General features: G+C 40.0%; 1 protein-coding gene across 3 annotated transcripts in view; it reads left to right on the top strand.

Annotated features, from left to right (window-relative positions):
* NUFIP1 (nuclear FMR1 interacting protein 1) overlaps positions 1–20,476 on the top strand; it is a 28,868-nt gene extending 8,392 nt beyond the window's left edge. For 2 of the 3 annotated variants that reach the window (XM_050949218.1, XM_050949234.1), the window contains 5 exons: positions 6,145–6,237; positions 9,819–10,084; positions 11,813–11,947; positions 13,632–13,873; positions 17,091–20,476. In XM_050949218.1, the coding sequence (XP_050805175.1) occupies positions 6,145–6,237; positions 9,819–10,084; positions 11,813–11,947; positions 13,632–13,873; positions 17,091–17,426 (1,072 nt within the window). In that variant the 3' untranslated portion in view covers positions 17,427–20,476. The remainder of the gene's footprint in view (positions 1–6,144; positions 6,238–9,818; positions 10,085–11,812; positions 11,948–13,631; positions 13,874–17,090) is intronic. The other variant, XM_050949225.1, reaches the window with a different exon arrangement.
* The last annotated feature ends 2,917 nt before the right edge of the window (positions 20,477–23,393 follow it).

Below are 23,393 nucleotides of genomic sequence, written 5' to 3'. Positions count from 1 at the left end.
AGAGAGGTGGATTTTATTACTGGGCGTCTCTTTGTAATGGCTTCAGAAACAAAACTGGCTCCAGCTTGCAGTCACATTGTAGTGGTCTATGATATTACTAGATTGCATAAGAATAGGCCTGGCCATTGCTTCAATGGGACATACCCCAGAAAGTCCGTGGAAGACATCTCTTGGCACATAACTGTAGCTCTTTCATGTTCTACAGAACATCCTGTGTGTCCAGAACTGCTTCTCCTCTTCCTACTCTGTAATATTCACACCTGAGGACTTTTTTATTCAGATTTACTGACATTAAAATTCTGCAAGAAAACAAAGTAAGCATGAATAGACTTTCTGTGTGGAATGGGTCAGTGGATTTGGTGTAGGACGAAAGAGGTACTGTGGAACTGGGGAGATAAAGTGGGCATTGGGATACTGGGCTGGGAACTGGTGGGTAGGCTGACTGGGAGGTTCAGGGAAACCCACTGCCCTGACCATGTGCCTTCTGTTCTCCCACATGGCTCTCTGATTTCTCCTTCTGGAGACATACTCAGCATTGCCTGCACACTCTCTTAATAAACCTGCCATGGTCTATCAGTTTGGGACTCACCCCTAGTGAATCAAGAGGTTTGCCAGATGGAGGAGATCTTGCCTTTTCTGTGGTAGATCTGCAAGCTCTACTTGTCAGGATACCGCCTCCAAGCCTCCCTCTCCCACCCTGTCTCAGTCTTAACAGTGGCAAGGAGGGGGCAGGGAGAGAGAGAAGCTCAGTGACAAGTTTGTCTGACAAAGGGGACTGAGTATCTCTGCTACAAAGAGAGATTTTCCTAGAAAAATTTCTGTAGTCTGACAGACTTTGGCAGGTAAGATGATGGGAAGTCATGCTGGCAAGCTTTGGAGTTTCTGAAAAGCTAGGGGTGACCCCAAGCCTCTCCTATTCAGTCAGGCACATCTGCCCCTGTTCCCACATCCCTCATCCCCATGGGTATCTGCAGTCTCTATCCCCAGGCTCAACACTATTGCCCCACTAGCTTCTGAGCCCATGCCTGCTTGCCCTCCCAGCCCGCCCCCAGCCATTTTGAACCCCAGTCTGTGACACCCCCCCCCCCTGCAGCTCTGTGTGTTCCACCCTGTCCTAACCTGGCTGGGCAGGAAGGATGCTGTGATGGACTCTACTCCTGGGGGAATTCAGCAACACTGGGCATAGAAATTTTTATTTTCCTGCATAAAAAACATTTGCCTAATTGCTGCAGTTCCACCTTTTACCCACCAGAGGCTGCTGTGATGCCAGAACAGAGGCATGAATGCAGCTGCTTTTTCTGGTACCGCAGTGGCCTCTGGTGGGCAAAAGGCGGAACTGCAGCACTGCTTAGGCAAAATGTTTGGTTTTTGTGCATGAAAATACAATATATGCAAGACGGATGCGGGTGCACAGAATTCCCCCAGGAGTTATAGTTAATGGGGAAAAAACAAGCTTGACTTCTGTCTGATAAATTCAGTGACTATTAGCTGCTGTGGGTACCAAAGCTGCTTCTGTATCCTAAAGCAATTCAAAAGGAATTTCTTGGCTCACTTTCATGTTATCTGGAATTTGGTGTCATTGCAAACTGGCTTACTTTTTCAGCAAAGCTTCTAGAACCCTCCTCCTCCCGCGTTATGTAAATACAATAAGTGTTGCAGAGTTCATTAAATAAATGTAATCTATGATATCGGTAACCCATGGCTAAGTTTTTTGGCACTAGGATAGCTCCAAGTGAAAATTTAGTATTTTGAAAATTGAAAATTAATAAATAAAAAATTAATAGTGGATTTTTCACATGCAACTCCTTTCATCACTTGGATACAAAAAGTCTCCTTTTTGGGGAATATCTGTGGGCAGATTTCCAACTTGTGCTGATGTCAGTTCACTTTGCTTGTACAGTAAGACTCCCATTTTGTTTGTTGTCATACTTCATCTTCTGTAACATTGCCCTTGGGAAGGTCAGATAGCAAAACTGAAAATGTTAACACCTATAGTAAGAAGTACATTGAAACATTCATTTATGTAATGGATTTTAAGCTGTTCAGACATGAAGACATGGCTACTGTTTGGCCTACACTTAAAAATGCAGCTTGGGTTTGGTTTTGTTTTGTTTTTTTTTGGTTTAGGATTTTATTTAAAAAAACTTGTAGCATATGAGATGCGTTTTGTACATCAGACTAAGTACTTCTACGTCAGTTCAGAAATTAAAGACTATTTAATTTTCAATAAAAGAACAGGAAGTTAACTTATAAGGTTCTATCTTGTTGATGACTGGAGCGTGACTAACAGAATGCCCAAGTAAATATTAAATGCTTCTGAATAATATAGTAGAACTTTACTAGTCTGCACCTTAGATTTGGTTTTGAATCAGGTCATCCCGAGGAACAACTTTTAAAGTCTTCTGTACGTTGAAGTAGTGACTGCTGAGTTTGTCGTGTTTCGAGAGAAAACTACAGTGGTGTGCTCAGTGTGTGATGATCTTCTGTGGTACACCTCTACCTCGATATAACGCTGTCCGCGGGAGCCAAAAAATCTTACTGCATTATAGGTGAAACCGCATTATATCGAACTTGATTTGATCTGCTGGAGTGCGCAGCCCCGCCCCCCAGAGCGCTGCTTTACCGCTTTATATCCGAATTCATGTTATATCGGGTGGCGTTATGTCAGGGTAGAGGTGTATTTTAAAAAAAATAGTTATAGCAGTGATATTACTTTATTGTATTCCCTCAGAATGAAGGCTTCTCTTTTCCAGCTTCTGAAGTTGGAGATGAAAGTGTAACAGTGAGTCTTTCAGATTGTAAACTGTTGGAGGCAGGGACTGTCACTATGTTTGTACAATGCTAGGCATAATGGGGCCCTTACCTGGTTGGCTTATAAGTGCTATTGCAGCATTAAGGTCGTACTTTTTTCTCTTGTGCTTTACCTTTCAAAAAACAAGTTTAAAATAGATTTTTTTCATGAAGTAGTAATTAATAAATTCTGTGAAAAGGATGTTAAGCCTCATGTTTTAGAGATTAAGACAATCTCTTTCTATTAGAGATTAGAATGAGATCTAGTTGTGTGGGGGGCGGGCAGATTATCACACCTCTGCTTAGTGGTTACACCTTTCTCTGAAGCGTCTGGTGCTGGCCACTGGAGATGGGATACTGGTCTAAATAGACCTCAGGTTTGATCTTGTATGGCACTTTCTATGTTTCTAAACAGCCCTCTGTTGAGGTATGCAGGTAAAGCCAAACACCTGTTGCCAGGCCCTCAATTTGCATGTTCTAGCTGGCTGCCTAGTCCCTGGAAAAGTTCTAGGTTTATGTGTGTATAAACATTCTGTACTAGACACTAACAGATGAGGAAAATAGTATGAGCTGGATTGAGTACAGGGATTGGCAAATGAAGGACATAAATCCACACTGTGTAGAGGGTGAGAGCTTTACAGCAAACTTGTAGGTACCCTACAAAAACTATTCACTTTATAAAAAGTAAAACTGTATGATTTCCTTGTTGAATTTGAGTCAACTATAAAGGTGTCTACAGTTAATTCTAAGTAAACTTTTACTGGTGAAATATTTTATACCTGAATTGTGTAAAGACTCAAATTTTTCTGCTCAGTATGTGAAGTGCAGATGCTCTTAATGTCATATTGCAAGTAAGTTACTGTAGAAACTTTTGTATAAAATTGCCTGAGAAAAATACTTTGGAAATGGGCTTGTTGCTTATCTATAAGGAATAGGAATAATAAGGCTGTGTAACTCGGAACTTGTTCTAAAACAAGTCCACTAGGTGGTATAGTTCTGTGGTTTCTTTCCGTGCTTTCATTGCCTGTGTGGGCATCTTGTTTATAATAAATAGGTGCAACAAAATGACTGCCTTGGTGGCTTCTGATACTCTTTTTGTAAAATGAGGATGCTCTATTAATACTCTGAAAAACTGTAGCTTTTGTGAAGCAGTAATTGGGCCTCCAGTAAAGTAAGAATTTAGAACTGAAGTTGTGCTGTTGTCACAATAATGAAAAGGGAGCACCAGAGGGAATGTGAGCTGTTATGCAGTTTGAGTCTGTGGTACTAGAAAAACAACTTTCTTCTTTCTGAAAGTTCCTGTGGTTACTCAGGAGAGATTTTTTTTTTTTAAGGTAATCATTGGTGAGCTCATAAATAGACAACAGTTGTGTTCATTTCTGTGCTAAGACTCTTAAGGGATCTTTTTAATTCCTCTCCTGTTGCTGGTTTTTTTTTTCCAACTATGAATAGTTACTTTTCAGGATCAGAATATTTTATTTTTTATAGTAGTTGCTCCGTCTTCCAAGAATGTGTGTTCTACTAAAACCTGTTGGTGAGAGTACCTACACCAAGGATGCATACCCACCTGCAATAGGAAAACTAACACTTTCCTCTCTTCTTAGCCTGCCCAAACAAAACTTTTTTAATCTAGGAAATGTCACTTTAATTGCGGTGGTGACTATGGACTTTGCACTTGCTGTTCCATTGAAAGTCCTGAAGCTGTTTGGGTAGTCTTGGGGCCTGGTAAGCCTCTCTTCAGCCTCAGAAACCTAAAGTTAGGCTGGTGTGGTGAGGTGCTTTTTGAGGCCTCTATGCTCACAGGCAACACAGGCAGCCAATAGGGCTGATGTCAACTTTACTGATAACACTAAATCTCATTTGTGTATTTCCCTCCAGCATGTGGAAAAGTCTCTTGACGTGTTGTTTGGGCAGTTTTATATGCAGGCAGAGAGGAAGGGTAATATCATGATCTCTCTGCCAACAAAGAAGCTAATTGTGACCGTAGTTTTTGAAATGTGGTCACCTTCCCACTTGACTAATGTTGCCTACTTTGCATATATACGCTACTGAATAGCCATCATATTGTGACTTCTGGTGACTAGTAATCTAGGCTGCATTTGAACTGGTGACCTGAAGGTAACAGGCTTCATGTCCTATTACCAATCAATACTTTGAAAGATTTTTTAAAAATCATCTCCTCATAATAAAATAAATGGCACAGTGAATGTGTTTTGAATGGGTCATCAATCTAGCAAAGGTATAACAAGGTCCAGTGGGTGGAAGTTGAAGCTGAATAAATTCAGACTGACAATAAGATGTACGTGAGTGAGGGTAATTAACACTAGAACAACTTACCAAGGATTTTGGTGATTCTCCATCACTGGCAACTTCTTAAATCAAGACTCAATGCTTCTCTGAAAGTTTTTAGTTCTAAGAGGGATTATTTGGAGGAGTTCTCTAGCCTGTGTTATAGAGGAAATTAGACTGGATGATCACAATGGTCCCTTTTGGCCTTGGAATCGATGAAAAAATGAATCTAAGCATGATCTGTGAAAACCTCCTAATACCAGAATTTCTGTTCAAGGCAGGGTTTTCAGAAACCACTTATGCTTTTTCCATCTTTGTCCTTCAGCTTCTCTTGCATCAGTGTGACTTTTTAGCACTTAACTTTTGCTGTTAGAAAATAATAGAAAGTTGAATGTGACAAGACTAAATATGTGGATCCGAAGACTGTTGATAATATATATATGTATAGCTGTTCCAGGCTTCTCACTCTTCCATATTAATAGACTTATAAAATGTTAATAACCTGAATTACTCTCCTAAAGAACAGAATCGAGTTAGATTATTGTGTATAGCCTTTTTCTGCCTCAAAGTGCTTTACAGAGCAATGACATCTAGGTACTGAAAGTGTTGTGGCTGAATATGCATCCAGAGACTGTTTTTGTGTGAAACACTTTTTTGTTTTTTATTTCATTTCAAAACCCGTCAGTGAGACTGATAAGCAGAAACTCTTTCACATGGAGGATGAGACTATCTTGATAAACATATATTGTACCTTAAAGACAATTAAAACTAGATTGGATGAAGCACTTAAAATAAAAAATTGTAGGGCATAATCCTATGCTGTCATAGAGGGCGTGTGTGTAAACAGATTCTGCACTTCAAGGTCCATCTTCATCTACGTATGTCGGGGTAGAGGTATATGTATTTTTCTTACCAAACCCTGCTTCAGGAGGAAATAATTTGCTTTTAATATTTCATTTTTTTGTGTGCGCAACTAAATCTTTCCTGTGCTGTTCATAATGCAAATGTGAGTTAGAGCAAGGGTGTGTAAAACATTCTAAAAACATATATATTTATTTGCTCTAGAAACTTTCCTACGTTGGCAAACATTGAAAAGAAGAAAGCATTACAGATAGAAAAAGAGGAGAGAGGAGACGTGCTGACAACTGCACAGTTTGGGTAAGCTTTCTCTGACGATTCTCAGAGCAATAATAACAAACTTAAGAAGGAATTACCTATTTGAGTTTCTAAGCTATCTAATTGTCACTGTAAACTGCTTTGGTAGCTGAAAGTACCTGCAATACTCTTATTTTCATCTCTTCCACCCTGCCTTATCTTGATTTCTCTGGGGCTCTTTTTTTGTTCCTCTTGGATTTTATTTGTTCACTCCTCTCATGCACTCTGATCTGTTTTTCCCTCCCTCCATATGTGTAGCCTCTGCTCTTTTCCTCCCCCCACCCCACTTTTCTGCATACTGTCTGCCTCATGTCAAGCTTCATCAGTGGCTTTACTTGAATATTGCTGTAGCGAGGGATTTTTTTAAAGGCGTTATAATATCCCAAACCTCCAGGGTCTGGTTTAGTGGACCAGAGGATCTGAGTGGAGGCAGCAAGATTGTTCCCAGGTTGTTATGTCAGACTCCTTCCAGCTTCTTTGTGGACCTTTCTTTCTGCTGTGGGAAAGTGGGCTTGGGCCTTGAAGTTGTCTGCACTTAAAAAATCTTGCACTAGTGTAACTACATTGATTTTAGTTATGCCAGTGCAAATCCCTCAGATAGATGGGCTGCACAAATGCTAAGTGGATTTATACCAATGTAGCCTAATTTGGTAATGTCAACGGTTGCAAATATTCTTAATGTAGACCAGAGTCAGCAACCTTTCAGAATTGGTGTGCCGAGTCTTCGTTTATTCACTCTGATTTGAGTTTTTGTGTGCTAGTAATACATTTTAATGTTTTTAGAAAGACTTATAGAAAGAGACCATAATATATAACTAAACTATTGTTGTATGTAAAGTAAATAAGGTTTTTAAAATGTTTAAGAAGCTTCATTTAAAATAAAATTAAAATGCAGAGCCCCTCAGACCAGTGGCCAGGACCCAGGTAGTGTGAGTGCCACTGAAAATCAGCTCGCATGCCGCCTTTGGCACGCGTGCCATAGGTTGCCTACCCTTGATGTAGACGAAGCTTCAGAAGCCACTTCTGTCACTTATATCTCTGGTAGCATCTCAGATTGCCTTTACGCCTCTCTTCTGGCCCATAGTAAAGCCTGCTGCTTTTAAAGAAAAAATATGGGATTCTCCTTGCATGGGGAGGAGGGGTTTGTAATTGCAGGGGCACTTCAACAAGTGTTTGATTCTCAGTACTAGTTGTGAATTTAAAGCCTTGAATGCATGAAAGCAGACATTAAGAGACTCTCCTACTTGTTTAGTAACTAAAGTTAAAAGTGAATCTGACTTGTCAAAGTAACAAAATCAGTGGTATTTAATAATTTTTGTTTTAACACATGTGGCTTCACTAATGAGCAGCCCTTAGATGTCACTCAGCAATTATACTTCAATCTCTTACTTCTGGTCAGAAGAGTGATCAGAAAAATGATGTAAACTTTTTCCTGTTTGTTCTCACTAAGTGATCTCTGTAACCCTGGCTTTCTTAAAGCGCCTCTTTCCTAACTGTTAGTACTATAAACTTAATCTGCTGCCCAAAAAGTTGTAATTTTTTATATGAATGTCAACAATAAAAATCTGGAACTGGGTGCTTAATCTTGCAAATTTACTGTTGTGTGAAACAGAAGAGAATTCAACTTTGCTCTCTGGAAGCCTTCCTATTGAGGCAAATAGCTAAGTAAGATTTTTTTTCAAAAGCATTTGATACTTCGATACCACCTTTGAATTCTGGCCCTCTGAAGTGCTTTGCAAATATTAATTCTCAACATCCCTATGGAGTAGATTAAAGATACAGAAGGACCACTTCACCTATCACTTAAATGTAGCTACCTGCAGGGTAGAATGTAGCAGCTGGTTAATACTGCACAGTTATGCTGCAGTTCGGAACAGGAAGTGAAGAATGCGTTTGCTAATAGAAGCAGCAGATGAGGGCAGAAGGCAGTTTCCAAACTGGAATTTGACTGGGACATCTAATTCTGGTTCTTGAGAAGTGCCCTGGGTTTTTAGTGACCGCAAGTGGTCAGGGCCTTGGTTTTATGGCACCTCCCGTATCACAGCCTCCCTTAACCCATGAAACATTGGTTAAGTGTTAGAGCAGTGCCTAGACACCCCAAACTGAATTCATGACCCTATTCTGCCAGGCACTGTACAAACACGTAGTAAGAGACAGTTCCTGCCCCAATGAGTTTACAGTCTAAATAAAGGCAAAATGTGGGAGAAAGTGTTACCTCCATTTAGTGGATGGGGAACTGGTGCGCAAAGAGATGAAATGACTTGCCTAAGGTCAAAGGAAGAATGTGGCACAGCTGGAGTTGAACTCAAATTGCCTGAATCAGCTGGTTTTAGGGAGAAATTTTTGCCCTTTGTATGGTATTTCAAAATTTGTCAGGTATTAGAAAGCTTCCTCTAATGTGCTCTGTGGATTCAACTGTTGGAGCGTTGGTAGTGAATAAAATGAACCATTTGGTCCACTCTGGTATGGGAATTCTTGTGTTAATATTATAGTCTGGAGGTGCAATTAAGCTCCTGTCAAAGCACTAAGTAAATTATCACTTAGAAGACCCATTCTCGGCAGGCGTGGATTAACATTTTTATAGGAGCTCTTCTCACTGTAACCATGGTCTAAACACATTTCCAGCATTTTCATCCATCCATAATCTCAAATAGGTAGATTTGAGGCTCATTTTGTGATTTGTAGAATTAGCATGCTATAGCTCTATCTTTAACTTACTTGTATTAAAAACACAGTTCCATGTTTCCCTGATATAACTTGAAATATCCTGCTCTAAAGGAGGAAAATTGTTGTCCCCTTCCCTCACTAGCAGTCCATTCTACCTCTGCCCCCTTCCCCTCCCTTACCCATATGTGTAAGCAGTCATTGCAATTGGAGTGATAGGTTGGTCTGATGTGTCTGAGGCTTCAGTATTCTGCAAAGTGCTGTAGCAGTATATGCTAAAACTAAGGTAACTTCAGTAATGGGCATATGCTGATGACAGATTCTTTCCTTTCTGTTTTTCTGCCTTTGAATGGCCTTATTTCTCTGAATGAAGAGAGTGTTGACTTTGTAACGTGAAATGAAAAAAATCTAGGACTGTTTCAACCACTGGGTTGGGAATTAAGGAGCTTGTCTAGTTTTGTTCTTATCTCACCAAGGTCATACCTTGTCCCATCCCCATGATCATGTGTGTTTCTTCATTTCTCTGTCTTGCTTTCTTTGTAGTCTTTTTTTTTTCTCCTCAAGTTTGTGTCCAGCATAGCTTCCTCTTCCTTCTGTCATGTCTCAGTTCATTGTGCCAATAGCCAAATGAGACTTATTAACCCAAATAAAGCACTTGTAAATGGGTATTCTAGTAAACTGCATTTGGCTACTAATATGCTGAAACTGGTGGATTAAAACATTGAAGCAGGGCAGAGCAATGTAACACAGGGAAACCTGAAAAATGTTGTATTGAAGGACAAATATTCCTCTAATCTCTTGGCTGCTATAGTGCGCAGGGTTTTTTAATTTTGTTTGGGGGGGGGATGTTTACCTTGATTAGTTTCATTTTCTTTATGTGGTGTTATTTGTGTAAGAATTTTACATTTTCTTTCCTCTAGCAAAATGAAGGGAATGTGGAAAGCTCCACAAGATGAAGAGATTTCTGGGTGGCAAGGAAGACAGAAGAAGAAGCAGAAGCGTCAGTTCTGGAAGAAGTTTAAGAAAGGTGATGGAGATGATGCATCTCTGCTGAAAGCTCAGAATGCAGCTAGTGGACCAGAAAATCACACGTTTGTTAAGAAACCTGAAAAACAATCTGTTTCAGATGCGCAGACCTGTATGAAGGATGTGGATCCACTTGGCATTCTGGCAAATAGTGATGCTGGTAAGATGAGGGGAGGAGCTTGGAGAAATCTTTTACTTTAGGGGGAATTAATGTTACGTAGGTAACAGCTTTTTAGGAGAGCTGGTAACTTGATAAGAGCTTGTCTTTTCAAAGACTTTACACTTGGTTTGGAAAATGCCACTGATAAGTGCTTTCTCATACTTGACAACTCTTCTATCTGCCACTTAAAACATTGTTAGGACTTTCTTGCACTACAGCCAAGGCAATTCAATGGTTAGTTAGTCGTAGATTTGTTGCTGCCAGCGTCACTAAAGACCCTTGTACCCAGATTTTCATTAGAACTTCCTTTTGAATGGAAATTTCTGCTAAGAACATAAAATGTTGATAGAAGAACCCTGAACTTTTTCCTCCTGGTCAGTGATTTGGAAACCCTGCCACGGAGAAGTTTGTGTACAGTATTACGTGTTCTACAATAAATAGATTAAAGGGACAGTCTTAACGTAAATTTGGTCCAGAATTAATTGTTGTAAAAACAAACTTTGATTTAAAAACAAAGGAGTAGAAATGTTTCCACCCAAAACAATTGCTTTAAAAAAAAATGCAAGTCCCTTTATGTTTGAAACCAAATTCTGCTGTTCTGAGAACCTAAAAGTGAAACTGACTTCATTGTCTTAGGGTGAATGAAATGTAAAAAGTAAAACAAAAATAGTGACAAACTGTTTGGTTTTTTTATAAATTTTCATGTTTAATAATCTAATGTGGGGTTAATACATGGACAATACAATTGTAACAAAATCCTGATTTCAGGTAGTGTTTCTTTAATTCTTGTAATTGAACCGGGCATTCACAAAAACTTTTAACAGACACCTTTCTAATAATGTTACCAATAGGGTTTTGCATGTGTTTTTTTTTCCCCCAAAAATTTTCATGTAGGTTCCATGCAAAAGAACTGACATGTATTAGCCTTCTGGTTAAATGCCAGCATTTGAGTATATCTGTGATGTCTCCAAAGGAAATGGTGTGTCATGGTACATATAGCTTTGCATCCCATTAAATCTGTCTGTGATCTTAACTGTTTACTTTGCGATGCTTTTAGTAGATTTTTCCCTTTTGCCCACTAGCAGCTATTCATAAGTCATTATCCTGTATCTTAGCCCCCTGGTATTCTGTGTTATCGTGAACAACTTGGATTATAAACTCTTTACTCACTAAAGCAGCATTCGTATAGATGGCACTAAATACATATTTTTAAGTAATCAAGTTCCCCGAGATCTCATTGCCATAGTCTTATAAGCTTGATTTTAATGTCCTTTAGAGTGATGTCACAATCTCAAAATTTCTTCCCCTTGGCAATTCTGATTTTAAATGTAATTAATTCTCCCCCTGTAAAAGATTAATTTCTGTACATATTTATTACCTGACTACATCCAGGAAATCTAAACAAGTTTCTCCCTCTCTGCTGTTTGCAGTTAATAGCAAAGACTATAATTAAATTCACTATATGAAGATGGAGCCAAAAGCTCAAGTCCTTGTTCAGAGAAATCAAACTGTTTTTTCCCCTACGGCCTTTGTCAGGGCTATAAATTGGTGTTTAGACAACTCCTACCCCTGAATGCTAATGGAAAGGAAGTAACATGCAGTTTATCAAGCAATGGTGTTGAATAACCTTGTCCAGTATCGGATGCATATTCTCCAGGAGAAGGTCTAGTGACAAAGCTGGCTGTCAACATACAGGAGCATTGAAAAGTCTTGGTACTCTCTTTGCAGAGTCGGACAAGGATGGAGCAGCTGCAGAGGATGGAAAGTTGGGACTGACTGTCATTCCGAAGCAGGTAACCTCTGCCCTGAGTTCACTGGTGACCAACTATGGCAGCACATCAGATAGCGAGAGCGAGCCAGAGGGTGAGTTGGGGTCTAACAAGCTTTTTTTTTTTCCCCCCCTCTCTCTCTTATGAACCGCAAAAGCATTCAAAGTGTACCAGAAAAGGCACTTCGTCTCCATATAAACATCAATCTGAGAAGGAGGGTGGCATGCAGTCTGGGCACCTTGCCTCGCCTGCCATCCATCTTCCCGTAGTTTTGTCCTCATTTATGAATATGTAAATTTGCAGCTTTTTATATTCAGAGACTTGCATTCTTAGATCTAACCAAAGATATAAACACAACATTTACTGGCTCTACTTCAGGATGTTCATGAGTAGGAAAACATCCTCGTTCCTGGCACCTCTAGCTGCTGGTGGAGTAATTGAGAGCAGCCTTGGATCTGCCACTCTAGCTTGTTAGGCAGTGAGGGAACATTGTGTTATAGGTAGAATGTTTTGTATCTCAAGGGGGAAGGTTTTCTGCTGTTATGCTTGCAGCGCTCTCTGCTTTCAGTGTACTTCATACGAACACAGACACAAATGGAGGATGAAAAAGGTAACATGGGATGAATGGAAGGATGGAAAAACCCAGTAGACTGCACTGAGGCTACTCTAAGAGCAACTGTTGCTCCCTGGGGGAGAGACCACTCATTATTTATATTGCAGTAGCAACCACAATGTACCATTTTTGTATACCCGGGATTCACTGAGTGTAGAACATTAGAGTTGCCTACAAGATCTGACCTCTGATTTATCTAGTTCATAGCCTGTCTATTAATAATCATTCTCTTTTTTTATACTACATTCCAGAGTTTCCTCAAAGGGTGACAGGTTCACAGTGTTGTTTTTCTTGTTTTTGTTTCTTCCCCCCCTATGTTACATGTCCTGTCCTACCACCTTGTTCTGAGATAAAGGTGGAGATGCATCCTGTCCAAAACGAGCATTGATAACTTTTGGAGAAATGTATGTGAGGGGCAAAAACAGCCTTAAAATCCTTACCCTAAAATTATATTTGGTGAAGAGAGCCAGGAATGTGCTGTCACTCACCCTGTGAGCTAATATCCAAGCTTCTAGTACTTTCTACGTAAGTGCGCTACCACTAGAGATTCTTGTAGTGCTTGAAGACTGAGTGCACATTCTGATTTAATGCAGAGCTCATTCCTTCCTGGTCCCCATTACAGTAATATCTGAGCACATCACAATCTTCAATGTAGTTATCTTCACAACACCCCGGCGAGGGAGGTAAGTGCTATGACCACCCATTTTACATACCAGGAACTGAGACGCAGAGACTGAGTGACTTGCCCACGGTCATAGAGGAAGTCTGTGGCAGAGCAGGGAATTGAATTTGGATCTTGCAGGTCACAGGCTAGCACCTAACCACGGAGCCATCCTTCTTGTCCATGTATTTCACTGCAAACTGGGTTATAAAGTGAAAGCAGCGTGCTCTGATGTTTGGAGCATGGGACTAATTGCAAGATAGAGACCCGAGTTCTGATCCAGACTCTCTACTGACTCTCTGATATTGGGCAAGTCACTTTATTTCTGTGTTTGTTTTCTATTATGGGAATGGGGATAAGATCCCCTCCTCTGTAGAAATCCATGATCATTAAAACAGGACATGCTAGTACCAGTAGTAGTAACTAGGTGAGCTGTCAGTACAGAGATATGTGACTGTTATTTAGGACTTTGAGAGTTTACAGTTTTGTTCTTTTTTTTTTTAGAAGTTCCTGCCAAGATTGTAGCAAAAGCTCTTAAGGAAAATCAGACTATCCTCCGAAATATCCCTCAAGCTTCAAATATCCCTCAAAGTCCAAATAGCGTAAATCGCAGGGAACGTGCAGAATTTGCAAGTGCAACGTTGGCGAGCTCAAATGCAAACAAAGGGCATTGCAGAGGTTCTGACAGACGGAGGAAGAAGTCGCTCCCTGTACTGCCCAAACGTCGTCCAACACTGCTGGAAATGGTAAAGGACCTCTCTCTCTCTCTCTCTCTCTCTCTCTCTCTCTCTCTGTCTCTCTCCCTCTCTCTCAAATAATGGCTGCCTGCCACACAGGGGTCTTATTATAATTGTGCATGAGTCATATTACAGTATAAAGCTGTCTATATTAACAGCAACTCTTTTAACGTGGTGGCTGGATGAACATGCAGTTCAGCAAAAATGTTACACAAATGTGTAAACAGATTGCTGCATGGTATTATTCAGATTATGGCTTGCTTTGGTGAGCCAGAATTGAAAATTTAATCACATAGTTACGAAGCTACACTAAGGGCAAAATTACTTATTTATTCATTTTTTTTTCCCCCTCTAAAGATTCACATTATAAATCATGCTTGCTTTTATGTGGTCCAGTCATTATTCGGATTCCCTTCTCGCCTCCCTCTGCCCCCTTGATGGGGCACAAGGCCACCATCCAATCTGTCTCAACCAGAAGCGTGGTACTCACATCCTCAGTCAGTGTAGGGCCTCATATCAACACCTATCTCTAATCAGCTAAAATGGTTGTCAGGGAACATCAGGCATCCTGTCCAACCCTCTTCTCTCCTTCTTCCCCATTTGGACATTAGAAAAAACTTTCTGACTGTCAGGGTGGTTAAGCACTGGAATAAATTTCCTAGGGGGGGTTGTGGAATCTCTGTCATTGGAGGCTTTTAAGAGCAGATTAGACAAACACCTGTCAGGGATGGTCTGGATAATACTTAGTCCTGCTATAAGGGTAGGGGACTGGACTAGATGGCCTCTCAAGGTCCCTTCCAGTCCTATGATTCTATGGTCCCCCTCCTGCATACACAGGCGTCTTCTATGTAGAAATATAATTTTCACTGGTTTGCAGACTGGTCTGTATATCACTGGTGTTCTGAAGATTTAGGTGAAGCCTCCTTGACCAAAACAGGCAGTCTTCATGTTGCAGCTTTTCTTTCTAGCTGAGGTTGAGTCGGATATGCAGAGGCTATTCTGACAAACTAAACTTAAGCAAAAAAACCCACAACGATTTTCATCCAGCACATTTGCTCTTTACATTTCTCTGGCAGATTCAGCTGTCATGTCATAGAGTTTAAGGCCAGAAGGGACCATTATATCATCTAGTCTGTCCTCCTGTGTAGTACAGGTACTAAATTGTTGTGTGCCAGAGGCAGAGAGAGAAACAGGCGAGACTGAGGTGCCACCAATGCCCCAGGCCTCTGCAATGGCAGGGAATAGATTAGGTGAGATAGGATCATCTGGACATAACAGACGATCATTACTCCATGCGGCAGAGGAAGGTTGGGAAAAAAGCAACCCTGGTTCCTTCCAAGCAATACTGAAATTGGAGATGTGGCAGTGCTAAGGATGGAACCAATCTATAAAGCAGCATTGGGGATCAGAACAGCAAGAACTGTGCCTAAAGGAGGACTGGCTACTAATGTCAAGTTCTGCCACCAGAGAGAAGGAATAAACTGCATAGATATAATATGTGGGCTGGGGATCTTAGGTGGATGGAACAGATGTTTAATTATAAAGCATATTTATTTTTGTCTTCTCACTTTCATATTGTCCTAACATTACTTGTTCATGTGTTAATCACTATGGTTGTAGCAGGAAAAATGTAGATTGGAGTGGGTGTTTGTGATGAGAGGCATCCAGAAGAAGATTGCCACTGTAGAAAGTGGTCTGTGGTGTGAAAATTCTGAGAAACCAAGTCAGAAAGTCTGTCGAAAACCTGTCTACCCCCCTCCCTCCCTCCGAAGGGATTTGCTTATTGAAAGAACATGCTGTGTGAAATGATGTGGTTTTTTTAAAAGCAGATCTTGTAGTGGTGCTGCAGAGTTTTCTGTTGGCATTCATTAAATCAGCTTCAGTACGCCCAGCATGTTTATCATAGTCCCATGTATGCATACAGACTGACTGAGAATAACAAAACCTATACGTCCTATTTCTTCCAATATTTGTCAATACATACAGCAGGATAAAAAGGTGTTGTGCATCTAGTTGCTCATATGGTTTAAATATAATGAGGCAGATGGCCAGTTAACAAACTTTATTAAAGGACGATTGTGCATCCCATCTGCTTCTTCATGCCACCACTTGGGAATTCTGCAGTTACCCCAACTACAGCAACAAGAATGTTGTTGCACTGTCCTCACACTGTGTGTGTGTGTGTGTGTGTTTGTGTGTGTGATGATTACAATAAGCTCCACTATCTGAACTGACTTCAATCATATCAAGAATTTGATGTATAGGGAAATACCAAAAAGTGTAACTAGTTCATTTTATGGACTAACTACTTACAACTCTTTTTTTAAAAAGCTAGTCTGGATAGTAAACACCCTTTTAAATAGCTAAATAGGCTTCTTTGTTGGAAATAAATTTATAACAAATTGCTTCCCATCAGATCTTGTATGCCAAGTTCAGCTGAGTGCAACTTTTTACACTAGTTCTTTTGTAAATGATCACATAGTCACAGATTTAACCCCTACTTTATACTCAGATCTTACTCAGCAAAGTCCACTTACTCTTAGTGTTCACGATGCCAAAAACATCCTACAGTCTTCCAACTGTTGTATAAATACTAGTTTAACTTTCTTGCAGCATTAGTAGGAGTTCAAAGAAAATAATGCCTTTAGCAGTCTGGTGAAGAAACATGTATTTTATTTTTTTTTGAAAAAATTAATCGCATTTTGGATGTATTAATTTTTCTGCCAGGTAGTTTAAACGGAATGACAGCTTATTCAAAAGGATTTTGTCAGATTCAGCCAGCTCTAACGCAGTGATAAAACTATACCCCCCTGATTCAGCAAAGTGATAAAGCATGTGAGTTATCCAATTTGAAGTCAGTGGGACAAAGGTGCCTTACTGAATCTGGGTCATAATGTTCACATACTAATTAAAACTTCACATCTTCCAAAGCAGTGTTACAAGTCTTGCAGCATCTCTGGAAAATAATCCCATTTTACAGATGAGACTCTGATTTTTGCCAACACCCCACAGTAAATCAGTGGTGGAGCTGAGATTGGCTCCAAGTCCTGAATTCAACATAATAGGGTAATTTCTCCTGCCTCTTTACTTCCAAATCTTGCTTGCAAACGTATTATATACATTTGCAAACACATCTAAATTAACGGGATCACCATACCTTATTTACTTGGCATCTGTTACTGACTAGGAGAAAGAAACCTGAATCATTTTCTCTTTTTCATTCCAGTTATTAGCCCAGGACATACGACACGAAAGGAATGTGATTCTGCAGTGTGTTCGATACGTCATCCGAAATGACATGTTTGGACTTCACTTAAAGACAGAACCAGTAGCTGAAACTGACAGTGGACAGGCTTCTAGAGCTGCAGCGGAGTTTTTGACAGACAGACCTGATGAATCTAATGTTTCTTGTAGCTCTGACCTTCAATTAGCAGAAGGAGAACAAGATGCATTATTTATAGCTCAAAGTGAAAAAGCAGCTATAGGTCAGGCGTCACAGATGATTCACTATATAGATGAGGAGACATGGGAAACCCCAGCAAGGCAATGTGAAGAAAACTGACATTTGTTATGGTATGCCTGTGTCATGGAGGGTAAACCAAAGGTTCAACTTTTTGTACTTCACTGAAATATTTTTTGACAATAGAATAGAAAAAAATAAATCTTACCTTTTTGTATTTTAAGAACCATTAAAACCACTTTTCAGAACACTCTGTCAGAAGTGACCCTTTCCTTGTGGAAATTGCATCCATTTCAGATGGCTCGTTGCCTTCTACTTGAAAAGCTCAGTGTAGTGGAGCATAGTTAATCTTTCTTCAGTAGCAGTATTTGTTTGCCCATGGGATTGAATTGAGGACTCTTCATTACAGAATATGCCAGTGTTTTAAAACCATAATCACAGCAAAATGATGCTGTTGATAATGGTGCTCTCTAACTTGCTCAGACAACCAGTTGTCACTGGAGGGTTAGTGGGCCTCTGAATGTTTTGGAATAAATTTTTTAATACATCTCTCAGCTGTTGTTAGTTTAAAATATAAAATTTACAAAATAGTTGGTTTGGGTCTAAAACTTTCACACTGAAATCTACCACTAGTGCAATAAATGAGTTGAGCAGAGAGAATGGAAGCACAGTTAAGGTGGTGGCAGCTTTAGGTGGGGAGTTAAATAGAGAGTAGAAAGTTGTTTGTTTGAAATTATTCATTAAGTGACAAACCAGTAGCTACTGCTACCTTTTATGCATCCTTTAATAACTGCCTGTAACTTTAGACATAGCTTCACCTCAAGCCTTAACTGCTGTGGCTGGTCATTGCTTGGCTGAACTAGCTCTTGAAATGGATCCTTATTGCTTGTAGGAATGAGTGCTATATTTTACTCTGTATTTAAATTGTAACTTGGAGTTAAGGAAACTTCCTAGGATGAGTTTCTGTTTATCTCCCCTAGTTAATATAAAATTAAGACTGTTATCTGGCATTCTATAACCTGTTTTTTCTGATTCATTTTTAAAATGCCGGTGACACATCCCGTGGATTTCCTTGGAATTGTGCTATTAATGTCACTCGTACAAAATGTTCATTCCTCTCCGTGGTGCCTGAAGTTATAAATCTCATACAAGCTTTTATGAGCTTTAAAGTTACATTAGTTGAGGATTTAAAAATAAATTCACCACCTTTTGGTTAAATTGTGTAGACATTTGTCAGGTACCGTCTTGTGAAGTTCAGCTGTCAGTTTGTCTCACTCCCAGTGGAAATATGGAAGTGACTTAGTCTGCTTAAAAATAGTTCCCCGCATTCTGTATTTTAGCCACAATTATTGCATATCGTAGGCTCAGTTTCTAAATTAAATTGCCTTCTCAAGAAATACATTGATCTTTCTTTGTTTTACTCATTCTGGTACAAGTACACCCCTCTATGTAACCTGCGGAATACTAAGGACCCTAGGCTTTTTTTGTATTATCCAATAGCTGTATGTATTAAGTTATCTTGTTCAGTTTTTAAAACCCTTGCCAGTTTTGTGGAAATAAATCTTGTTCATGGAGTACAGGAGGCAGGGAATAGCTGAAAAATCCATCTTTACTGCTCTACTATATATAGCTACGCTGTATACTATGTTTGTAAGATACTGTGTACATTTATGGAATTTATATAAATATTGGCACTCATGTAGGAGGGTGGTGAGTCCTAGGAATGTGTATATGTAATAGATTATTAAATACAGCAATCATCAACTTGTTATATATGTACTTGCAAGCCAGATGACTGATCGTTCCCATGGTGGTCCCACATACCGTCACTTCATTTTATTACCTTGAGTGTGGCTCTTACACAGTTTACTGCAGTGAAAAATAAACAGTGAAAATTTAGCTAAGGAGATTGGAACCTTTACAGAATTTGGTTTCTGGATACACTTATATTCAGTCTGGGTGTGGGGGTTGGGTGGAAGGGGCATCAAATCAACAGTTGCATTGGTGTAGTGAACAAAAATGAGCAAGTTAGGATTACTACAGAATTGCACTTTTTTTTTTTGGTAACTAATCCACTCCTTAAGGTCCTGCTCTTGTTCCTATTGAAATTTGTGGCAAATCTCCCTTTGCAGAGGGAGATCCTATGTGAGGAAGGCTCTGCTATGAATTGCTTGTACCTCTGTTCCCTGATTTAAGATTATTAAAATCCTAAGTATTTCTCCTCTCTTCCCTCCGCCCTCCCCTCCCCCCCCAGGTTGTGGTGGGCTTAGGGGCCTTTCTGGGAAAAAACATTTAACATAGAAGGACTTCCTGTCTTAAATCAATAATTCATTTTGCTTTTGTTGTGTTTGTACTGCATATATTTAAAACTGCCTTTTGTGCTCCAGGAATGAGCTGCTTCTGCTTAATCTAAGGGGAGATATGTAAGTTGCATTAAACCAGGAATAGCAGCCTTGGTCTGCATACAGAAAACCCGACTTTTTCACTTTGGTTCCTTTTGTAGGTCAATAGGGAGTTTCACCTGACATTCCAGAATTAGCTTTCCTAATTCCTTTTATCTAGCCTTCACATTAATGCTGTAATTTCCTGTCTTGTTTATGTCAAGCAGCTTCAGTTTTGCTTCTGTGGCTTTGCCTTTTCTTTTTGTATCAGAGTAGGACTATGAGTTTTTTCCTCTCACTTGCATTACGATACCTGTCTGTGGCTGTGTAAGAAATAACCAGTTGCATTTTGAATCTGCAGCAGTTGATTTCTTATACTATGCATAGCCTTTAATTGTTTCATTATTGATTTTGGTTGGATTATGGCATTACTGTTTGAAAAATGGAGCTTTCAGCCTTTGTGATTTGCACTGGATAAAAATACTCAGCATTTCACTGTCTTCCCTGCCCTCCCCCCCCAGCTTTGGTAACTTAGCTACAGAAGATGTCTGATTTAAATTCATGACCCTTCTTTTAAAATTCCATGTTTCACTTTTTAATCCAGAAAAACTGAAGTCCGTTTTTATAGCTGTCTAAACCTTAGTCAAGTTTGTGAATGGTGATGTGACTTAACAGACAACTGTCTTGTTTAAACAATGCTTCTCATTCATGGGATGGCTTCTGTCTGGGAAGGGAATAAAGAAATGAACTTTGTGGCCTTATATTACTGAACTGTAAGCATCTCCTTGTGATTTTGTGTTTACATGAAGGTTCTTGCAGCTCATCTGTACTTGTGTTGTAACGGTTCTAAAATCTCAGACTTCGGATAAAAAATGGTACAGAACCATGTGATGGGGTGTACCAACCCTGCACTCAGTCAACGGGGATGGACCAATCATTGTGGGTCCAGGAGGCCATGCCCCCTTTACCCTGCTGCGCATGCTCCAGGTGGAAAAGCCAGAAAAAAGAAGCAGCCCAGCTCAGTTGGGGCTGGCTGCTGAGGAGGAAGGATGTGTGCTGCAGGCTCCTCCAGAGGTGCTGAGGATGCTCCAAGCAGCAGAGCTCGTGGACCCAGAGTATAGTGCAGATGACTGACTGACTGCAGAGACTGACGGGGACACCAGGCCACCACCAGCGGAGGAGATGCCTGGTGCAATTTTTGATAGGAAGTGACCAAGGGGAGGTAGTGGAAGCCGATGCCTAAATCCTTTGCGAGGAAGTCCCCAGCTTCCTAGGGCCCTGGGTCAGAACCCGGTAAAGCTGGAGGGGCTGGGTTCCCTTACCACACTCCACGGGCCACTAGATGTGGCTGCTGTTTGCTCTTGCCCCACCACTGCGTTGTTTATCCACAACAATGCAAATGTGCTCACCTCTGTTCATCATCTAAATCCCATTATCCACAAGATGTCCATCGAACTTACAGATATAAAATCTTTTATGGACAAAAATGCAGGTCTTGTAATCTTTTTTTAGAACTAGTGTAGAATATGTTGGTGATTCGTCCTGTTACACATGTAGCAACCCAGCCTTCATTGGGTTTTACACACACACAACTAATAGCAGTATCTAAGTGGGTTACCCAGGATGGGCTACATTGGCTACTATCGGCTGAAGTGTGCCTGCCATTTATTTTTAAAGATGGATATTTTTTAGGGTAGAAGCATGTTTTGTAGTTCTTTGCAAGTTCCAGTTCCTCTTGGAACATTTTAAATGGCATGAGGGAAGGATGGAGAATGTCCTAGGACTCCATGATTACCCAAGCAAAGCTAAGATCAGGTACTGCAGCTGATCTTGGAGAACCAAAGAGAGGAGAACACTAAAGAAAGAAGATTATAGTAAGATGCTAAATGTTTAAAATTCCATATCTACACGTTTTTGGAAAAGATGGCAGTGGGATCCCAACTCTGGAGTTAAAGAGCCAGGTTCATTACCAGCTCTTTGACTTTGTATCACCTTGGGCAATTGATTTAACCTTGCTGCCACAGTGTCCATATCTGTAAAGCAAGGGGAATGCTTAACTACCCTTGTAATTTTGAGAGAGATGGATGAAAAGTACCTACGTGTTAAGCATTGTTCCTTGGAAGGGCACTGGGACCAGTGAACCAGAGTGGTATCAGTCTTCAATATTCCTGTATCAATACAATCTAGAAGCATTTAATAACTTGTAAATATTCCCTCACTTCCCTGCTTTTTTTTGCTTGGGTGATTTGCCCTGTCCCATCTGCTGTTCCAGTGACTGTCCTTAAATGGATTCTTCAAGCAGAGTCTCCTGTCTGTAACTGATAGGATGTGGTGGTTCTTGGCAGGGTACACTTTTTCCATCTCTTTTCTATTGTGCATGCTATATAGACTTTTATACGGTCTGTCTGTAGAGGTTCCTGACATTTAAAACAAATACCAGCCCAGTAAAACAAAAGTAACCTCCAGGAGAATGTGACATGCTGAAAGATGTTCCAAAGCACAGTAGTAGGTTTAAAATTTTTTTTTTTTTTACTTTAGATTTCATCAGGAAAAACTGTTCCTGTTGAGACTGATTAATTTGTAAGGGTCTGAACTATTAAGGACTCCTCACTGAGAAGGGAGACCGAAGAATCAAAAGCAATGTAAGATCACAAGAAAGAAAAAAAAAAAACAAGATGAATGTGCAACTAACAATTAACCCCATTAGCCATAGTGTCTCTTGGAACTGTGCTCCCAGTCCGTAAGATTAAGTGTCTGACTCTCTTTGAAAATGCATATATAGTTATTTGGTATGTGCACAGTTGTGATTCTGTATGCAAATTGGGTATTTATATAGCTCTGAATTTAACTGGCCACTTGTGGCATAGTTGTTGTTATACATGCAGACCTAGTTTGCAGTTGCTTATGCTCCTTAAGCAATATGGACTAATGTTTAGATTAAAAGGAGCTTGGGGGGAGGTGGGGTTTCCTCTCAGATAGTGAGAGTATTACTTCTGTCATAAAAAGAGCTCACAGAAATAGTTCTCTCTGCATTGGTGATGGGACTGTTACCTTCCTGTTATCATAAAAGAATATGCGCTTTGCATGTATCAGGCTGTTGAAACCTCTTTCAAGTGTGCCCCACTGGTCTATCTGAATTAGGTAAGTTAAGATCCTGGTTTTGGACAGGATCATAATGTATTTAGCTATCAATGTCAGCATTTACTTACTTACTGTTACTGGAGGACAACCCCTTTGCCCTATATGTGTGTTAGGTGTATTTTTAACTCTGCTTCCTACGCCAACTCAATGTGGGGAAATAAAGAGCTCTCCCATTAAAAAGACTTGCAGAATGAACTGTGATTTGGTAGCATGAGTAGTCAGAAGACCAAATGAAATGGGGGAAGGTTTACGATGTGAAAGGGAGGATGCTAGTACATTGTCCAAGGCAATTCTGTAGTTAAGGTTATTTCATAATGTTGAGTCACAAATATGACACAATTGCTCAGTACCACATTTAGGAGCCTTTTTGGTCTCCCAAACTGTGTGCCTCGCTTTTCAATTAAGGCTAATTAATTCTAAAATTTTTTTTTTCAATCACGAGGTAGGTATTGTCTCTCTAGATCTACTCAAAACGGGTCCTGAAATTTGCCTGCCTTATATTGTGAAGACATGGTAAATATTAGAGTTTTTTAAAAAATCCTATTTT

This window comes from Gopherus flavomarginatus, chromosome 1 (assembly GCF_025201925.1).
Source record: "Gopherus flavomarginatus isolate rGopFla2 chromosome 1, rGopFla2.mat.asm, whole genome shotgun sequence".
Taxonomy (NCBI): Eukaryota; Metazoa; Chordata; order Testudines; family Testudinidae; genus Gopherus; species Gopherus flavomarginatus.
This window is presented reverse-complemented; position numbering and strand designations above follow the sequence as displayed.